This window comes from Carassius gibelio, chromosome A16 (genome assembly GCF_023724105.1).
Source record: "Carassius gibelio isolate Cgi1373 ecotype wild population from Czech Republic chromosome A16, carGib1.2-hapl.c, whole genome shotgun sequence".
Taxonomy (NCBI): domain Eukaryota; kingdom Metazoa; phylum Chordata; class Actinopteri; order Cypriniformes; family Cyprinidae; genus Carassius; species Carassius gibelio.
The window spans coordinates 7,408,482-7,427,453 of NC_068386.1; the positions used below are offsets into that span (position 1 = coordinate 7,408,482).

At 38.3% G+C, this 18,972-nt stretch overlaps 1 protein-coding gene across 1 annotated transcript in view; it reads right to left on the reverse strand.

The window, feature by feature from the left end:
* Nucleotides 1-783: 783 nt before the first annotated feature.
* emc2 (ER membrane protein complex subunit 2) overlaps nucleotides 784-18,972 on the reverse strand; it is a 28,891-nt gene continuing 10,702 nt past the window's right edge. The window contains exons 6-11 of the mRNA XM_052618546.1: nucleotides 13,257-13,342; nucleotides 13,037-13,096; nucleotides 9,835-9,916; nucleotides 8,354-8,464; nucleotides 6,238-6,342; nucleotides 784-1,350 (exon numbers count right to left, since the gene is read on the reverse strand). Of these exons, the coding sequence (XP_052474506.1) occupies nucleotides 1,264-1,350; nucleotides 6,238-6,342; nucleotides 8,354-8,464; nucleotides 9,835-9,916; nucleotides 13,037-13,096; nucleotides 13,257-13,342 (531 nt within the window). The 3' untranslated portion in view covers nucleotides 784-1,263. The remainder of the gene's footprint in view (nucleotides 1,351-6,237; nucleotides 6,343-8,353; nucleotides 8,465-9,834; nucleotides 9,917-13,036; nucleotides 13,097-13,256; nucleotides 13,343-18,972) is intronic.

The following is an 18,972-nucleotide window of genomic DNA, read 5'->3' on the forward strand; positions in this document are numbered from 1 at the left end:
ATAAACAAAAGAGATGGAAGTAGCAGCTGACCCGGCACGGGTGAGTGAGAAACGAATGCTCATTTAGTCCCAAAAGTGATGTGACCGTCGTTACAAATGAGTGCAGCAGGAAACCAGACCTCCTTTTCACAACCTCTCTCAATCTTTCCCTTTCTACCACTTGAGAAAAACTCAAATTTATGCATTCAAAGTGCTTATTTTAATTACCAGCTGAGCTTTTCTGACAGTCTTGCTGTAATTGAAGGGCACGAGTCCCAGTCGTATCGTCAGGAGTGAAAGTATTTCAACAGATCCCACAGCTGCCCAATGGGGTAGTGTGAAGCTAAGGATCTATCGCTTCTGAGGTTACATTATATGACCATAGCAATGGTGATTATTATCCTCTTTATTGCTATTATTATTGAGTGGTCCAAGGGTGGTCTGAACAGGCTTCTAACCGCTCATTAGCTTACAGCAGAACAGAGAAGAGCTATTCTTTGAGCTGAGTGACTGAAAAAGAGCAAAACATTCCTAGAAAACAGGACAAATGATCCTTTGAAATGTATGCATGAAACAGAAAATTGATCAACGAAGACCCATCGAAGTAGATATAGTTAATCATAAAAATGCAGTCCTTTATTTTGCTAAAGAAAAAAAAGCTGACCGTAGCTGATTTTCCAGTTGTGCGATTTAAACCGACTCGTCAAAACATTCCAAGAAAGCCAGGCAAGACAGAAGAAATACTCCTTGGATTTCAATGCATGAAACAGACAACTGATCAATGAAGACCCACCAAAACATTGGTATGGTTAGTGAAAAAATGCATTCTTTTATTTTAAGAAAGAAACTGATTTTTAGCAAGATCAGTCATGACATCAGTTTCTTGCACATACAGTAAGTACATTTGCATCTTCTCAGTTTACTCTCTAATCGAAGCCTTATAAACTACAAGAACTGACCGAACTAGAAACATTACACAGATTTTCCTTTTCATGCTCACTTCCATCGCAGACGCATTTGATTCCACCAGTCGACCCAACGATAAGCTCTTAATAATAAATAAAGGAGTGCTGGAGGTTGAATCGTGAAAATGTGTGAATTGGGTCTGGGTGTTTGATGCCTACCCAGAGAACTCAAAACAATACAAAGATGGATGAGCTGATATAAAGGTGGTTGGGATGGGTGGTCTGGTCTGTGGGTGGTGGTGGTGTACTCTAGTGAACAGGGAGAGCTGCCATGGTGTTGTGGTGACAGAGATTGCGGGAAGGGGGACAGAGCTGAGGTTTAAGACATGGTGATCTGCATGGACTCCAACATTTCCTCCACCGCCTTCACAGAGCATTTGTTCTCTTTCTTCCCACGGCCCGCCATCTAGGACAGACAGAGAGAGAGAGGTTAATGAAAGGACACCATTCCATTTTCAATGTTTTTGGACACGTTACGTTTTAACACAAACACTGTGGCGCGTCAGACTCCATGACATACTAATGCTAAGAGACCAGTATTTGCACACAATTTTCAAATCTCCTTGCAGGAGCTGTCCTTATACAACACTTCAGACTTGTTCTGAGAGGCTGAAGAGTACGCAATGAACATCATTACAAATATTTGATATTTAAAGCCCTATCCTGGGGTGCCTAAATTAGAGAATGCACCTATTACATGGGATATTTTATTATTTTATTTCCTGTAGACTCCCTAGTACACTCTTGAAGCAATTTAGGGGGTGTTAATGTGCTAGAGTACTCAAACTTTCACAAAATTAATTCTGTGCATTTAAACATGTTCTGTCTCTTTCAGGAAACCCAAGCAAAAACTGATGAATTGTGTTGCTTTGTACCTAGCAAGTACTTTTCCCATTAGGCAGTCGTGGCCTAATGGTTAGTGAGTCGAACTTGTAGCCCAAAGGACACAGGATTGAGTCTCAGCAATTTCAATTTCAAGTATGTGACACCATGCTTTGGCTACACGTCACTTCACTTCAAATCAAATTCTTGGCTCTAACTAAAGCTTATTAGCTATAAGTGTTTTATATTTTACTAAAATTCACACAAATCAATCTGCAACTTCACTTTTCAATTATAAATCCACTGAAAACAAACTTACTGGATCAAAAATAGTTAAAATGGTAATGACACCTTTGTCTGCACTAGTAGAGTAATTGAGATGCCGCCTCAGATCTCTCTTTGTCTTTCCTTGTTTGTCCTGCGAGAGTAAAAGGATTGGAGGGATACTACGGCCTAATGAGTCACCAACTTACAAGCTCACTCACGAAGACCCATTAGCCGACAGCCCCCTTGGCCATGCATACTCACTTACACACTCTTGCCACATCCACTTGTGACTCATCTGCTAAGAGTCTGTGTGCCTTGCTCAAACTGGACAAATTGAGCATATCGGCCAAAGCTCACTTCTCTATCCTCCCCTCCAGCAATTGATATAATAAGCCAATCCACTATCCATTAAAGTCTGTGCTCTCGGTTTCTCCTTATTAGTCTCGTCTGACGTCTGCGACATGTCCCGATCACAACAGCAACTCCAGTTGAAGCAGAAGTTGTGTTAGGTGTTTGAGGAAAATTGAGAGGTCAAGGTTTGGCTTCCTAGCATAAACCCATTAACCCCTGCTAGTAGATGCTTTAACTACACCGAAAATGAGCAACATTATGATTGATCAAAAATAAATTACAACATAGGAAACAATTCTGAGTATGGGTGAATGTCACGTCACTTTCACTTTCACTTTCAATGTTTTTTATTTATTCATTTTTTTAAAGATTTGTTAAAAAAAAGAACTGTGGAACCAGTAAACTGAAGCAATTTGCAGGTTAATTAACTATTATTATTAATAATATATAAATATAATTAACATTTTTCAGAATGAAGTCTCTTTTATGCTCATTCAGTCTGCAAAATCCAGTAAAAACATATAGCATATATGCCCCACGCAAAGTTGTCAGATTGTGCCTGAAAAACTGCCATTGACATCTGGGAATGCTAAAAGACAACTTTCTCCAGGTATTCTAGACCTTCTTTGAGGAAACATCTGCATCGTAATGGGCTGTGGGGTGCGCTTGTAGAAGGAAGTAGCCAGTCATCCCAATGAACTCATTGGGCAAACAAAAAGAAAATATACAAAGCATGGCAGAGAACATGGCAGTGTTGTTTCTTAGGTTTGCAGACCAAGTAACTGATGGGTCCCGCTGGACATGTAGACATACAGAGAGACAAATGTTATTTTCTTACTGGGAAACATCACTAGATTAACAGAGCTGATGTGTGGTCTGTGCCAGGCTTCCATTCCCAACATTCTCACAAAATCCCCACATTGTTGTGCAAGTGAGCTGATGGATTCCATCACATTTTAGACGAGTGCAAAAGTCAAGGGCATCTACAAAGGCCACAGAGGACTACTCAATGCATATCATACATTTCAAAGAAGTTTAACATGTTAACATGCTGACTCGATGCCAGTGTTTTCATGTTTGCACTGATTGTGGCAAACACGCAGTGACTGGGTAATTGCGATTACTCACTCATGAAATTAAGTAATATGCGTGTGCCTTTTGTTTCTGAGTGTTCTATGATGGTTCGACCCTGTATCACTCAATCTGCTGTGACTGAGGGCTACGGCATTACGCATCAGAAGTCCTCGGTTGCACCCTAATTCATCAGAGAAGTGAGTCATCTGTCTATATGACTATTATGAAACGTGGACTGACTCAGGCTTTGACAGCCGCTGTGGCTGAGTGATATCAGCAGTGAATTATTAGCCCTATATTGAGAGAGAAGGATGAAGTTAATGTATTTATGCTCAAAGTCAAATACAGAAAGCACTAACAGGAAAAAGGAGTGAGTTGAGTAGAAAATGTGCTATCAAATTGAATTCAAATAATTTTCCAAAGATGTCCACCATGGCCAGAAAGTGGCTTGCCAGTACCATCAAATTAAAGCATGCAAACCAACAAAGTGTGGCGGCACCGTTAACCTGCAGAAGACCTCATCAATCAAAGCTACTCTGCTAAAGGGTGACTCAACTTCTCTTTGAAGACCTCAGATGTTTTTCAAAGCAAGGAATACAACAGGTTATGCTGACCTCCCAATACAACCAAGGAGCTTTCAGGTACAGTGAACAAGGTTCAGGATAAATGGTTTATTCTGAACAGCCTTGGGTTAATTTCTTCGTGCATATTCAAAGCGGTTTCGGCAAATTTGCGTCACTAGAGAACACATATGATTCTAGCACAGCTTTTCAAGGTTTCAGCCTTCTCTTATAAGTAACATCAAAGTCTCTGACTCATCTTGTATGTCAAAAGAAATATGTGTATCATATGCAGTACCTCCCAAGCACCAACACTGTAAGCAGATATCTTGTTTTGACAAAACACTGTGCATAACACCTTGTCTTAAAGTTGCACGAAGTAACTATCAATCAGCCAATCAATCAAAATGAATTCCATGTTTAAAATAAAACCACGATGAAACCATGATTTCTTTTCAATGAGATTTCACTGTGGGAGGGACTTCCAGGCACAATGGGACAAAAATAGGAACTTAGCACCGTCACAAAGTCTTGACGCATAATGCTGCTGATGCTATGGTTAGGACACAGCGTCAGAATGACTGCAATCCATAAGCAATGACGTTCTTGTGAGTAAAGTCTCTCCTGAGGCATACAGATCAGTGAATGGGAGGGATCTAGAAAGATACTGATGATTGTGTGAAGCAAGACAGAAGGAACTAAAGGAACATTAATATCCGTTATTGGGTGGTCTGGAAATTCCAGCAGAAACCCGGCCAAGTTTTAAACCACCCTGAGGCTAGGAGACCACAAAGTCAATATGTTACTTTTGAAAGTGGAAAACAGTCCTTGGATTTTAAATTCTATGAAAGAAATTTTAAAAAGAAACAATGCACATTTTATTAGTCCCTTTTCCAAACCTGTATGACTTAGATTTTCTAAATAAGGTATCAGTATTATAAGTCAAATTAATCCAAAGTTGTTCTGGACCTCATTGGCTTCTATTGTATGGACAACATAAAAAAATAAAAAATAAATAAATAAAAATATGTGTTCTATAAAAGAGTGAAAAATCACAAGGGAGTGTAAATGATGACAGTTTTAATTTTTCGATGAACTATGCCTTTAATGGCAAGATCCAGTTTATTCTGATCAGACTGGTCTTGTGGTAACCCCTCTTTGGAACGGAGATGCCCACCAACTTGTCAAAGGAAGGGGGCTCCATCAACAGGAGTCCTCCAACCGCACAGGGAACTCTCCAAGTGTATACTTGTGTGTGGCCCCTGACGACCCTACTTGCTGACTAAGGTCCCCTTTATTACACTTTTAACTGTCAATCCTTAAAAAGCAATGTATATCACCCTGACGGAAGTTAAGATTTCTTATATAGTATTTACGTTCTGTGTACCATGGCAACAGTATAAACCACTTTAGTGATACCACGAGTGCTGCACTTCACATTTTCCTCTCTTCTGCTATCATTATTGCCTCCCTTTGCAGCCGTGGTGTGCACGCTGTATATTTTCCCCCTGCTAACTCCCGATGCCTGTGTTTGGCACCAGCTGTTCTGCTTCATAGGGATCGTGGCGCTTTAACATGCAGACATAGAAAACAGCTGCATAACACAATGCCAGGCCCTGTGGGCTTAAGTCAACACATTAGCTGCGCTCTGCCCAGGCACGCGTGTTCAGCACAGACCCAGCGTGAAGGCATGGCATACGCTCACTGTCTGAGGATGTTCTCCACTGTCTGTATATCAGACTGCGCCTGCAACACAGAAAAAGAAAGAACCCAGGCAGCCAAACGCCACTGCCAGTAACTAGCGCTGGGCAGTATGACTAGGAGGAGGTTTTATTATTGCTGTGATATGTCCATGCTTATTAAAAGTTTTTTTTTTTAAGATATTGAAAAGAATGTTTAAATAAAAATAGAAAAAAAATCTTGCTGACTCTAAATTGACTTAAATGGAAGTGTATAATACATCGTATAATGTGTAATTTTAAATATAATACATATACATATGTGTTTGTGTATATAAATACACACACACACACACACACACACATATATATAAAATATATCTAAAGTGTTTCAGAAAAGAACAAAAAATGCAATATCAGTTGTTAAATTATTCAGATCAACTAAATCAACATTAGCAGTTATGTTAAATACAAAACATTTTGTGGAAAGATTTGAGTTGTACCACCCATAACTACTAGTAACTCAAGCACTCCTCTTACCTGATAGGCTCTGCTAATCTGAGAAGCAGCCCACGCGGCGTACTTCACATTGTCTTTCTTCACCTTTGCGCTAACTTTTGGGCTGGCAGCGACGTGACTGGCCGACTGCGGAAGAAGAGAAAAAAAACTAAGGTGAGCTGGACCACAATGTTGGGGGAAACACATAAAGATAAAACTATCACCATTTCTGCAAAGCGTCAAAAAAAAAAAAAAAAAAAAAAAGATTCATGAGATAAATACCCATTGACTCCCTTTTAAAGGCCACATAATGGAAGGGTGGCTAAACCCTAATGGCAATGAAGGGTATTTTTTAAAGGGTGGAAAATGTGATGGTTTTGAGCCTGGTTGAGTAGTGAAAAAAGCCAGGGCGCTCTGTTAACGCAGCTTGATATGTCTCGCATCAGAGATAGGATAGGCAGTGCTGACAGGCCTGGGAGTGTCAGGGAGGTGGCGTGTGAATGGCATAGCGCAACGTGAATCATGCTCTCCAGCCACCACAAGATCTCCATTCCACAACCACAAATCCTCCATCTTTCCCTCGTTATTGCTATTAGACCCGCTCAGCAGAGCTCACAGGACTCTGTCGGCTAGCATGAAAGCCCTTCCCCATGGATGTGCTGAAACCTCATCTCTGTTTCTGGCAGCAAATCCCTCGGCTTCTGAAGCTTGGGGTGCGTAAGGTTGGTGAGATGTGGCTGTTAAGGAACATTTTTGGTCACTAGAGTCACAATATGTTTTGCTTTTTATACTATTTTTTGACAAAAATGTCCTTCGAATTTAGTCAATATGGTCATTTATTCATCAGTTTTACTGTCGATGAAAACAATATTTTACCTGAAAAAAAAAAAAAAAAAAAAAATAACATTCAAACATTTCGTATGCTATTATTTTATTTATATACTACTACAGTATTTATTAATATTTGGAATTATTATTATTTTTTTACTTTTCAGTAAAAAAAAAAAAAAAAATAGTTTTAACTCCTTAGAACCTAGAAAATAGTATAACACAATGTGCTATCTTCAAGTACAATGGGCCATTTTTGTTTTCTCCAGAAAATTACTGGCCGTCAATAAATCACAGTTATAGTACATTACGGTGTGTGGTGAGCTTGTAAATAGAAATTAAATAGACAAAAAGTATATATATAAAAAAAAAAAACGGAATAATTTTTTACTGTTTTTTATTTTTTTTAAATCTGAACACTCATCAACCTAAGAAACAAATACTTCAATCTTGAAAAATTAACTATAACGCATATATACGTATACATATATAATTTTTCTGCCATTTTTTGTGTGATTTCTTATATATATATATATATATATATATATATATATATATATATATATATATTTAGCTTTATTGTTATTTTACTTTTTCTAATTTTAATACTTCAACCTAAACTTATTTTACTTCAGCTATATTAGCCTTATTTTAAAATAAAAAAAATTGTTTTAAAACATTGTTTTTCGCGACATGACCGGGTAGCAGGCTCTTGGTTTTGTTGTACTGACCGTCATCCTGCTACTGCCAGCCTTGTTTCACGTGCACATTTCACATCAAAGAGCACTGATGACTGTCATGGTTCGGTGTTTGAACTACTGAAGCTTGCGTGTGTGCATGTATGTTTGAACAGAGGGCCTGTGTGTGGCTCCCTGTGCACCCTCTGTCGGCCTTCTGCCCCTGGCTGGCTGTTTGTGTTCATATGTCAGGAGTCACTTACAAATGATGCATTGGTGTTAATGGACAACTTCCTGCTTAAATAAATACAGATGAAAGGCTTATTCAGCACACATATTGCCTGAACCTATCCAGCAGAGCCACGTGTGATGGTGTGGTTGCCATTTCTCTACCATTCTTCTATTGTCAAAGTTTGTTTATCTCTAGAATAAACAGAGAAATGCCCTACAAAGGTCCGGCGGGTTACATTACATTTAAAAAAAAAAATTGCAAGTCAGAGTTTTCTCAACACAGGGACTGGAAACATCAACTTCAACTGCCCCTGTGTGAACCAATCAACCAAACAATCAGCCTCTGGATCCATTCACATGCACAAAAAAAAAAAAAAAAGAGAAAAGAAAAATAGAAGGTGTCTATTTTCTGAACAACTCACCATGTAAAGGCCAAACAAGGCCCTCATGTTTCTGTTGTTAAGCTTCAGTGCCTGCGCAAAATACTTCCTGGCCAGCTCAAGGTTTTCCAGACCTCCCTGGGTGTACTTTACCTGAGGGAGATTGCAGAGGAAACCGAAAGGTGATGTTGTGTTATATGCACACTTATTACTGACATGAGATCTAAATAAACAGAACATGATCTCAATACACAGGAAAATCCTATACAAGCATACAACATGATGGATGCAGCTAGTCATAGTGTGCAAAAGGGCCAAAGTTTTGGTTTATAGGACGATGAATTTTCTGTCCACATTACAAGTGTAATGATGCAAAGCGACAAAAATCAAACTCTAGAATATACTGGATGTTTAATAACGTGGATAAAGATGTTGAACCAGTGAGATTTTACAGTGGGATGGAAAAGCCATTTAAATGGAAGAAAAAATGTGGTCATGGTTAAGGTTGGTTGGGGGTGGGGGTTGAATTAACATAGCAGATATAAAATGATATAACTATGATAAGAGTAACCGATGCCAAAATTTATGTCTGTGTATAGAGTTCTTTATAAAACCATCAACAAAAATGCTGCAACTCTTGATCTACTTTAACAGTAAATTTTGTGATCAAAATATAAAAACATATTCAAACATAAGATCATATACAAAAAATAAAAATAGAAAAGCCATAGGCTTGTTCCAGTCTGGATATTCTCAAAAGTACATCTCAAAATTGGGAAGATCGTGATTCTGATCATGGATTGTTAGTTCTAAAACGGTAATATGATATTTTGGGATGATCACCTACTCCTAAATTTCTGTATTTTTTATGTATTTTCTTATCTTTGGCGAAAGCATAATTACATCTCAACAATTGAAAAAGTATTCAGGCATTAAAGCAAAAAAGAAATCTGACCTTTTTTTTTTAGGCGTAGGGCGGAGCAGCACATGTAAAGCACGCAATGAATGTGGCAGCGTAAACATTTGAAAGGATACTATGGCAAAGTTATTGCTTTCTTTATTCAAACTGATTTTCTTTTTCATGAATATATGGTTGACCTGAAGAATGAAAGCTGTGTCATACTCTCAGAAAATTAGGAGCTATATCACCACTTACCGACACTAGGATAAATACAGATACTTCTCTAATACGTGACAATATTTTAAAACAATTTTTAATACATTTTAAATGACAAAATATTTGCCTTTTAATTACAAAAAGTAATACAATGTAGTTGTAATGAGACATTTTAACTAATATAGGGCTGTAACTAATGATTCTTTTGGTAATCAAGTAATCTACTGATTATTTTGATTATTTTGAGTAATCTGATATTTTTTTAGTAACACAAACAGACTTAAGTGAAAACCAGGCTTTAGTATGACTATTTATATAAATTATTAAAATAAATAGAACAAAAAAAAAAATTCCTTAAATGAAGTGGAACATTTATTTCAGGAAGGAAGAGAGAAAGCTACTATACCTCGCCGTACTGTTCGCAGTACAGGTGATTGTGTGGATTTGTCATCATCAGCTCTTCAAGACAAAAAGCAGCTTTTGCATAACTGTGGGAATGAAACAAGACAGAGAGAATAAAATAGAAAACATAGAAAACATCTCCCAGTAGCTTTGTGGCTGATGAAGCAAAGCAAAGCTCAGTCTCGTTGACAGTCGGGAGACGTGACTGTCTGAGGTTTCCCTTCATCAGCTTTTATGAGGGTTAATGGAAATCTGTATAAACACCCATATGGTTAAATGATGAATGAAGCTTCGCAACAATAGGTGGCAATTCTGCCATGGCCTCTTTTCTAAAAGGGCAAAGATGAATCTGGTCTACCAATCTGTCCCTGGGTCCTTCATTGACATCTCAAGACTGTCCTAAGGTCATTCTCAAGAGCAGTTCCCAAATGAGATCAATGCTTAAACAAATTTACAATTTCATGTCTAAGACACTCTTGTAAGTACAACATGGGCCTGCACATTTCCCCAATGCTCCCACCAAAAATCCCAAACAATTTCAATAAGAACTTCAGGACTATTACGACAAAGCCGCAAGACACAAAAATGAGCCAAATGTGTCCAAAAGCTGTGGACGGGGTTGAAAGGCTCGTTACCGCCTCAAGTCCCCAAAACCGCATGGCTTTTTTAGCTACTGTTAGCAAACTTTCTGTCTCATTCCGTGCGAGGTCCACACATCAAGGCACACACTGTACGTGCTCACGCACACATATCAACTTATCACAACACATCAAATTGTATAACAGAGCTGGAGCATGTCCAACTGAGTTATAGATGCTAATCTTACGACTGGCAGGAAAAAACGTGTTGACGTAAACAAGATTTTTTTAATGGTGGAAAAAGACTGTTGGCGTTGCTGACTCGCACAAGATGATGAGTCTATCTAGCCTTTTAGGAAATGTTCAAGGGACTATAAATACAAAGAGAGGAGAATGAGAGTGAGAGTAAGAGAACATCACAGACAGTCAAAGAGGCTGGAGGAGTGAGCCAGTGAGCCAGTGAGATCAGGCCACTCAAAAGTTTGAAGGCTGCTTGCAATTACCATTTCCTCTTCGTAAAGACTTTCAGATGTGCTTCTGCCGTTGCCTAAACTGTGGCGGTGCAATGCAAAGAGTGAGAGAGAGACACACACATACACAGAAAGCAAGGGAGGCATCAATCCACATCACTTCTGAACTCAACGCCTAATATATAAGCATTCAATGTCCACCATCAACTCTACCAGTCCTCCATTTGAAATATGAAAGCACCTTACTGTCTCAGTCAAAAAAAAAAAAAAAAAAAAAAAAAAAAGTTTTTTATATATATATATATATATATATATATATATATATATATATATATATATATATATATATATATATATATATAATAATAATAATAAAAATAATGTAGATCATGTTTAAAACATCACTGTAAGATATTAAGTCACATTTTGTATATATGTATATATGTGTCTTATATATATAAGACTTACTTAATAAAAAGTATGCAGACATACAAAAAAAAACTCCACAACAAACTAAACATATATACTAAATAGCCATAATAATAATAATAAAAACACGTCTCAAGTAAGTCTCAATTCTGAGAAATTAAGATGCAATTACTTTCTTTTTCAAAGGCCTAAACATGCTCATCTCCTGATGAACCTGGAAACCTAAGGAAACCTAAAGCGACAAATGATACAACAACCAACTAGTTGATTAGTGATGTAAACTAATGAGTTTATCAAGACTTTCTTTTCTAGTATGCTCATGCTTGACAGAATCACATCTAATCTGTTTGGTTCACATGACCAGCCAGTGTAACTATGCAGAGCTCACTTAAGACCAGCTAGTTCTGCAGATCACAACCTACAACCTAGCACATAATTCACCAAAGAAACCACTTTAATATATTTATTTACCAAAGGGATAACTGGTTTAATCTTCATTAAAAAGCATGATCCACTAGTGGCCTAATTGTACTACAGACTTCGTGTAGATAGCGGTGTTATCAGCTGGTAGGGTGGCGTTTGTATGTCTTCATCTTGTTTTGACTGGTTGGGAGAATGGGTGCCACCTCATTCTCTTGGGAATCTCTCTTTTTCCCCTTTCTCCTGTTCTTTCACAGCGTGGCAGAGAGATGTGATAATGCAAGCTTTGCCGGAAGAGGAGGGGAAGGGAAAAAGCGAGTCTGTGACCTGAAATAAAGAACAGAAAAAGAAAGGGGAAGAAAGAAAGAGAGTGACATGGACAAGACCTATAGATAGGGGGTTGTCAGAGAATGGTGTGATATTAGAAAAGTTGGGCTAAGCGGGCAGATAATCCTCTCACCCCTGGATTTCCTCTGTCTGCTACAGCAATAAAGCCCTTAACAGAAAACGTGAGGTATCTAATAAGCGGTGCTCTCATAGAGCGACTGCATTCTTACAGCCAGCAACCTCCGACCGGGACAACCAACTTTTTTCTCTCTCACACACACATACTAACACCCTGTAGCCCCCCTCGTGGACAATAAGACCAAAACAATTAAAGAAGGATGGAGGAGAGGAGACAAAGTAAGTTTCCTCCAATCCTGATGCCTGGCACAAAGTAACCCCAGGCAAAAGAGCTATCAGCAGGGGAGCGCAGTCTTATCCCAGGAGTTGGAGAGGGAGCTCAAGAAACAAATCTTATTATGGCCCTACTCCATAGGACAAACAGACACGCGGATTTAAGCAAGGCCCCTGGCTGAGACTGGCATTTCACTGTCTTTTACTCCAGAGGGTCCCACAGCTCTACAGCAACCGTCGCATGTCAGTCGAAGGTCCTGAGAATGACCTGCAAGATGCTGGTGAATGCGGCCTCGTAACCTTTGTAAACATCACATTCCATACAGACAACTTCTGGACATTTTACTGATTAAATTATTCTTATGAGACAAAATTATATATTTTACATTTATAGTTTAGATAGGAAAAACTCAACACCCAACAAGTTGACAATTATTTTTGCATTAGATGTGTATTGAGATCAATATATTTACTTCTTTTTTTTTTTTTTTATCTCAGAAGTTTGAACACGGTCTAGTTACATTGTTTCTGTATGTCAGTTTGACAATTTAATTAAACCTCATGTTCTATCAACTTCTTGTATTAAAAAAAAAAAAGAATCGACAAAAGAAATTAGGAAAGAAATCATTACTCATGCTCATTGATGTAGAGTTCTGACAGCTCATGCCAAGCTTCCTGGTCTCCCACAAACCTGCAGGACAGAGTAGTGGAAGTTATCACATCAGAAAGGCCACAGTGGACAAAAGGGGGGTCAGGGAAAGGCTTGGGGGCCAACTCAGTCAAATGCAAAACCCCTTTTAATTAAAAAATGGATGGGGGGGGGGTTCTAAATCCTCTTGTAAAACACTCACTGCTCCAGATACTCGTTGAGCTCGCGGATGGCCTCACTGCTTTTGCCCTGTGCTCGCAGGATGGAGATCTTGCGCTTCCTTGCTGCCTATTAGACATAAACAGAGGATTAGGGCTTTAGAGTTTCAAGTCTTTGTTACCAACAGAAAGAGTAAAGAGTGAAATAAATAGGCATTGTGTAAATGATCATAGTATTGTGAGAGCTGAAAAAACCTCCAGAATCTCTGGGGTTTTGCTGTTCAAACTCTGAAGACAACAGGGACAGCAAAGGCATCACAGTCTAACAGAGTTGGATTTTACCTCCATGTTTTGAGTTTTGATCAGACAAATAATGATTTTGAGATTTACACTCAAAAAAAAAAAAAAGAAACTTCCTATTTTAGTTTCAGCAATTTGTGACAGATTCTTGCATATCCAGATTTCTGGCTTATGCCAAACTTGCCTAATGTTTCCTTATTAAAAATAAATAAATAAAAAAATATGCTACAATTCTTTTTTCACACCACATAATATAAAACAAATACAAATAAACATGTCAAATTCAAAAGTACATTATAGACCACAAAATTAAATTTTGTTAAATGTCGAATATAAAAGTAATATTTACAAAAATCTAACATTTTGTTTCATTCATGACTATTGTTTGATTGTGAATGATTGTAAATGTTGCACAGTATATTTTAAGGCACTCTTTAGTGCTTCACATACATTGATTTATTTGTGGCGGATGCCATCACAATATCAACATTGACCGCCACAAACAGTTTTGCACAAGTTTGTCCAAAACTCATGTAAAAATGTATAGGTATAGATAGACGCCCTATTAGCAGCACATTCGATGGACCACTATACGTAAGCCATCTGCTATACTGGAATGATCAAAGCAGGTCTGTGAACAGACAAGAGCAAGTTGCCTGTATATCTGCAACCCTAGTCATACGCATGTAACAAGAGTCTTTGGCAAACACAACATTTAAAAGGTACTATAGGTTAAAAACTGTATTATATTCAGTTAATACATATTAAAAATGCTAATTATTATTATTATTTTTTATCTGTGAAAGTTTATCCAATTTCTTCAGGAATTTAATTTCACCTTTTTGTTGTTGTTGTTGTTGAGAGAGTGACAACACATTAAGGATTCCAAGATGGCGGACATATCGACGTGGCTGGAGTGCTCGAATGTGGTTTCTACCTATACAGAACATATCTATGTTTACGAGCACTGCTTTACTGGGGAAACCAAAGTATTTCTGCTGTTCCAAAAGCACCACCTGGTGTTAGAGAATGAATTTGTTTTTTCAATCAGCCTGTCCGCTGTTTTTGTTAAGATCAGTTTGAAAATGTAAGCATATTTTTAAGCAGCAAAAACACATCTGTTAATGTGAGCCAGTGGATAGCTAATATAAGCACTTACATTTCTCATATGGTATTAATAGTATCCGAGCAGGTCTTTAAAAAGGTGCTAAAATGTAATAAAAAAATGTAAAATAAAAAAAAGCCTGCAGATAACCTGACATTGGCTAAATGATACTGAAATGTTACATTCTTTAACTCTACCGCTCAATGTCTGCTCCTTCAATACAGATGAATATTGAAAAACATCCCCCCCCCCATTTTTTTTTTTTCAGAAAGCCCCGTAGAAATAATTAGAAGTATTTGCATTTATTTTTTTTTATTACAACACAATACATAACAATCCCTCCCTCCATTGGTGGAAGTGCCATCACAAATATAGTGTAAGTCTGTGGGAAACACTGCGTCTTACAACACCCTAAAAGCATCAATACTTTTTTCATGAATTCCGAAATAGGACATCACAGAGGAGAATTAAATGCTGTCAGTCATTGGGCAGAAGTGCATGTATGTGCAGTTTTTTTTTTTTCCTCCCCTGAGGCGGTGTTATAATAAACAGCCTTGCACCATCAAATTGTCCCAGATGACATTTCCTTGAAAGCATATTATTACTGCATTCAAGTCATAAGTAATATACCAGCAGATACCGAGAAGTAATGTCTTTATCAGATTAGAAAGCCTGTGGATTCTGGCGCATGAGCATCAGCAAGATGCTGCTTACATAAGGAAGCGCAAGTAAAGACCCATTTCAAGTGGTGAAAATATAACATTGCCAAAGAGCCATGGGCCATATGCATTCACATAAACTTACAAAGCCTAGCTTGTATCAGCCACAAATAACGTCCGCCTTGTTCCGACGCAGAAGTGACCTTCAGGCGGATTAGAATCTCATCAATCTGAATCAGAAAGTATTACGCCAGGTTCGACGACTTTTCCAGCAGCGGCTCTTTTTTCCCTTCACTGGTGAAAGGAGAGCAAAGAGCAGAAGCTTTACCGTTAAAAGTGCCCAAGATATTATTTATGAACTGGCACTTGATAGAGTGGGTCTTCCCTACTACCACAGCACGGACCAAACTCCATCAAGCCGGGCATGAGTCACGTCTGAAAAGCCATAAATCTGGAACTGCTATGATACCACTGCCACTCCAAATCCACTTATCCATCAACCAGGCGGCCAGACGAACCTGCTTCACTGGCTGCTCAAGCTAAAGAGTTGATGAACTGCCAAACCCCTACTGTACGCAAGTCTGATAGTACTTACTGGATCAGAGGAAGACATGGTTTCACATTACCAGGCTGGAGATGACAGGTGAAATAAGACTAGAGCTACAACCTCAAGCTGTTTGGATTACTGTATGAGTTCTGTATCGATTTATAACTTTATCCTAACAAAAGTATTTAAAGAAACTGTGGAACGGAATCAAAAGGCAATTCCAAATAGTTTAAGCTGTCAAATTGTATTGTTAATGTTCAGTTTCTGCCAAAGAACTGATTTCTTTGTACTCGGCACTGAACAAGGCGGAAGACTATTTGTGACCTCAGGTTATTTACTTGGGCCCCATATCTGTCTTTCGTTTCCTCTTAGCGCACTTGGCACCGACAGAAAAATACAGAGGCTGGTAGACCAGAGTCTTACGAAACTTTATTAAACAATGAGCTATTCCAAACCATTTCAGTCTCTTTATAGGAATATAGGAAAGGCCAGCATTACATTTTCATTCTCTGCACGATTCCTTTCTTCTTAAACATTTCTGAGTGGCACTCACCGTGGAGGACCTGGCTGCTTCTATCAACCCCTAGCTCCACTTTCAGACTGCCGTTGAGAGCCCACCTCCACAGATTTCAAATGCAAACGTCGTTCTCACAGGGTAAAGAGGAGTTGACTCTCAGTTCTGTGGTGTGCCGACACGACCTGACTTGAAAATCAACCTTAAATAAGAGAATTACCTGCTACTGGTTTCAACATATCCAGACCAAATCTAATGATCAGTAGCAGTCAATGAGTTATATCTCACAAATTGTCATTTCAAAGAAGAAGGTTATACTAAATGTGTGAAAGTTCAAATTCATGAGAACATTCAAATCAACTGAAGCAATATTAAAATAACGTTCAATCAAAAATGACATTTTGTCTTCATTTACTCATCCTCATGTCATATTTAATTTTGAAGAATGTTTCAACTGTGATTACCTATATAAATGGTAGTCAAAAGGATTCAAAGCAACGTTAGTCCCCACTGACTTAATGGACAGAAAAAGTAGCTTCTTTTAGTGTTGTACAGAAAAACGAATGTCAGACAGTTTTCTAAGAACTGTATGAAAAAAAGAAAAAGAAAAATTGGAACAAAACAGTGTCAGTTCAGAAAAAAATCAGTATGACCTTTCCAAATTTCATCTTGTTCTGCGCCGTAATTGAGTGTAATTCCAGGGGTCAACCTCAGGAGGATTCTCATTGACCTCAATCGCTTTTACAAGCACAACTATGTTTATCCTGCTGAATTACAGACAGCGTGAGAGTGCTGAAATTCAGTGAATGAAGTAAGCCTGCTATGTCAAACAGTGTTAAAATAAACAGTTTGGTAACATTCCATTTAAGTGTTCAGCAATGGGCACTGTTTTAGGTGAGTAAAGGTAGACCACTTCAAAGATAGATGAGCAATAGATGGTTAGACGGAAGAAACAACAGATGGATAGATGGAATGAATGACAGATGACAGACCAAAACAGACAGATGCATGGACAGGTATACGGACAGATAAAACAATAGATAGAACTATAGAATGACAGAACAATAGATAGAACGATAGAATGATAGAACGATAGATAGAACAAATGACAGACAAATAGATAGATAGATAGATAGATAGATAGATAGATAGATAGATAGATAGATAGATAGATAGATAGATAGATAGATAGATAGATAGATAGATAGATAGATAGATAGATAGACAGACAGACAGACAGACAGACAGACAGTGAGATAGATAATAACAGACAGATTGGTAGAAGCAAGGAAGAACTTCTCCAAATCATTGCTGTAGGTATTGGACAATAATGAGCGATGGAAGGGCTAGGAGTTCGAACATTTTTTGGACACCGCCATGGCAGAGAAACCTTTAGCAATTTTTGTTGATTCAACAATTTTGGTTAATGGGTACCACATCTATTCCACAGCCTATAATTACAACAGTTCGGTTTCCAATCTCAGCTCTGCATGCTGGGATGCCTCACAAGTCCTCACAGTGGTCGCCAATTTTCCGCCATTTTCTTGGATCATGCCCTCATCCCATTCCACTGAACAACACAGCATTTAGATAAGCCTTGCATTTACAGACAGGTGACCTAGATGATGTCATCCCTCCCATACCACAACCTCTTGTCACCCTGCCTGAGATTGAATGGTGGGAAAGTACAGTCTAGTTGCCACTGCACAAAGACTTCATGGTTTTCTTCCATTCCTGTCCTAAAAACGCACAGCATTTGACGGGAGGTGACTTGCATTTGGAAGTATCAGAAAACAGGCACTTCTCTTTCAGGGCCATCAGAAAAAAATCAGGGTTAAACCTAATTGTGTCAGGGTGGTTTACATGGTTCTCGCCCTACACCATTTCCAGAAGCGGGTGAATCCTACCAAGCCTAGCCTACAATGTCCTGTCAATGTGCATTCAGTATGATGATAAGACAAAATATTTTTAAGCTTTTCACAGTGGAAATGTGCCCCTGATAGCTTAACTGATGGCCTGTTTTTGTCTATTCACTTAGAAAGCCACCGAATCAACTCTATAAATCCTGAAAGAGTAAAGTCCTACTGCATGACATTTCACAGAGCGATCAAGCAAAGCTTTAAGAATCTGTCAGCCCATTTCACTTCATTTCCCAGACTTCCTGGTTCAAAAAAATGACAGCTGTCTGAGAGATCATTCACAAATGCACATTTCCTTTTAGGAGATGATGGTTGCAGCCGGTTTCTGCGAGAGACTGATGAAGTAATGAGACATGGTTGGACAGTATTTTCCAGTGATTTTTCTGCTGAACTGTGTGTAAAAGGACCATTTCATTATACTGATGACAACGATTCAAATTTGGGTTAAAATGACGCATTCATAAAAAAAAAGCCAAGTTTAACCTTATTTCACAAAAGGTATGTGTGTAAATATTATATTTCTACCTGCAGGTGTTTAGTAATCGAATATCATTCTCCTCATGGTTTTTATTACTACAGAAGACAAAGTTCATGTAAATAGCAAGACTTTGATGGGGACATTTGCAAAAATCATGGTATTACCACATTCTTTCCCAAGGCGTTTTTGGCTTGGATAACACTCGGACACTGGGAAACATTTTTCCCCAAGGGGAAAT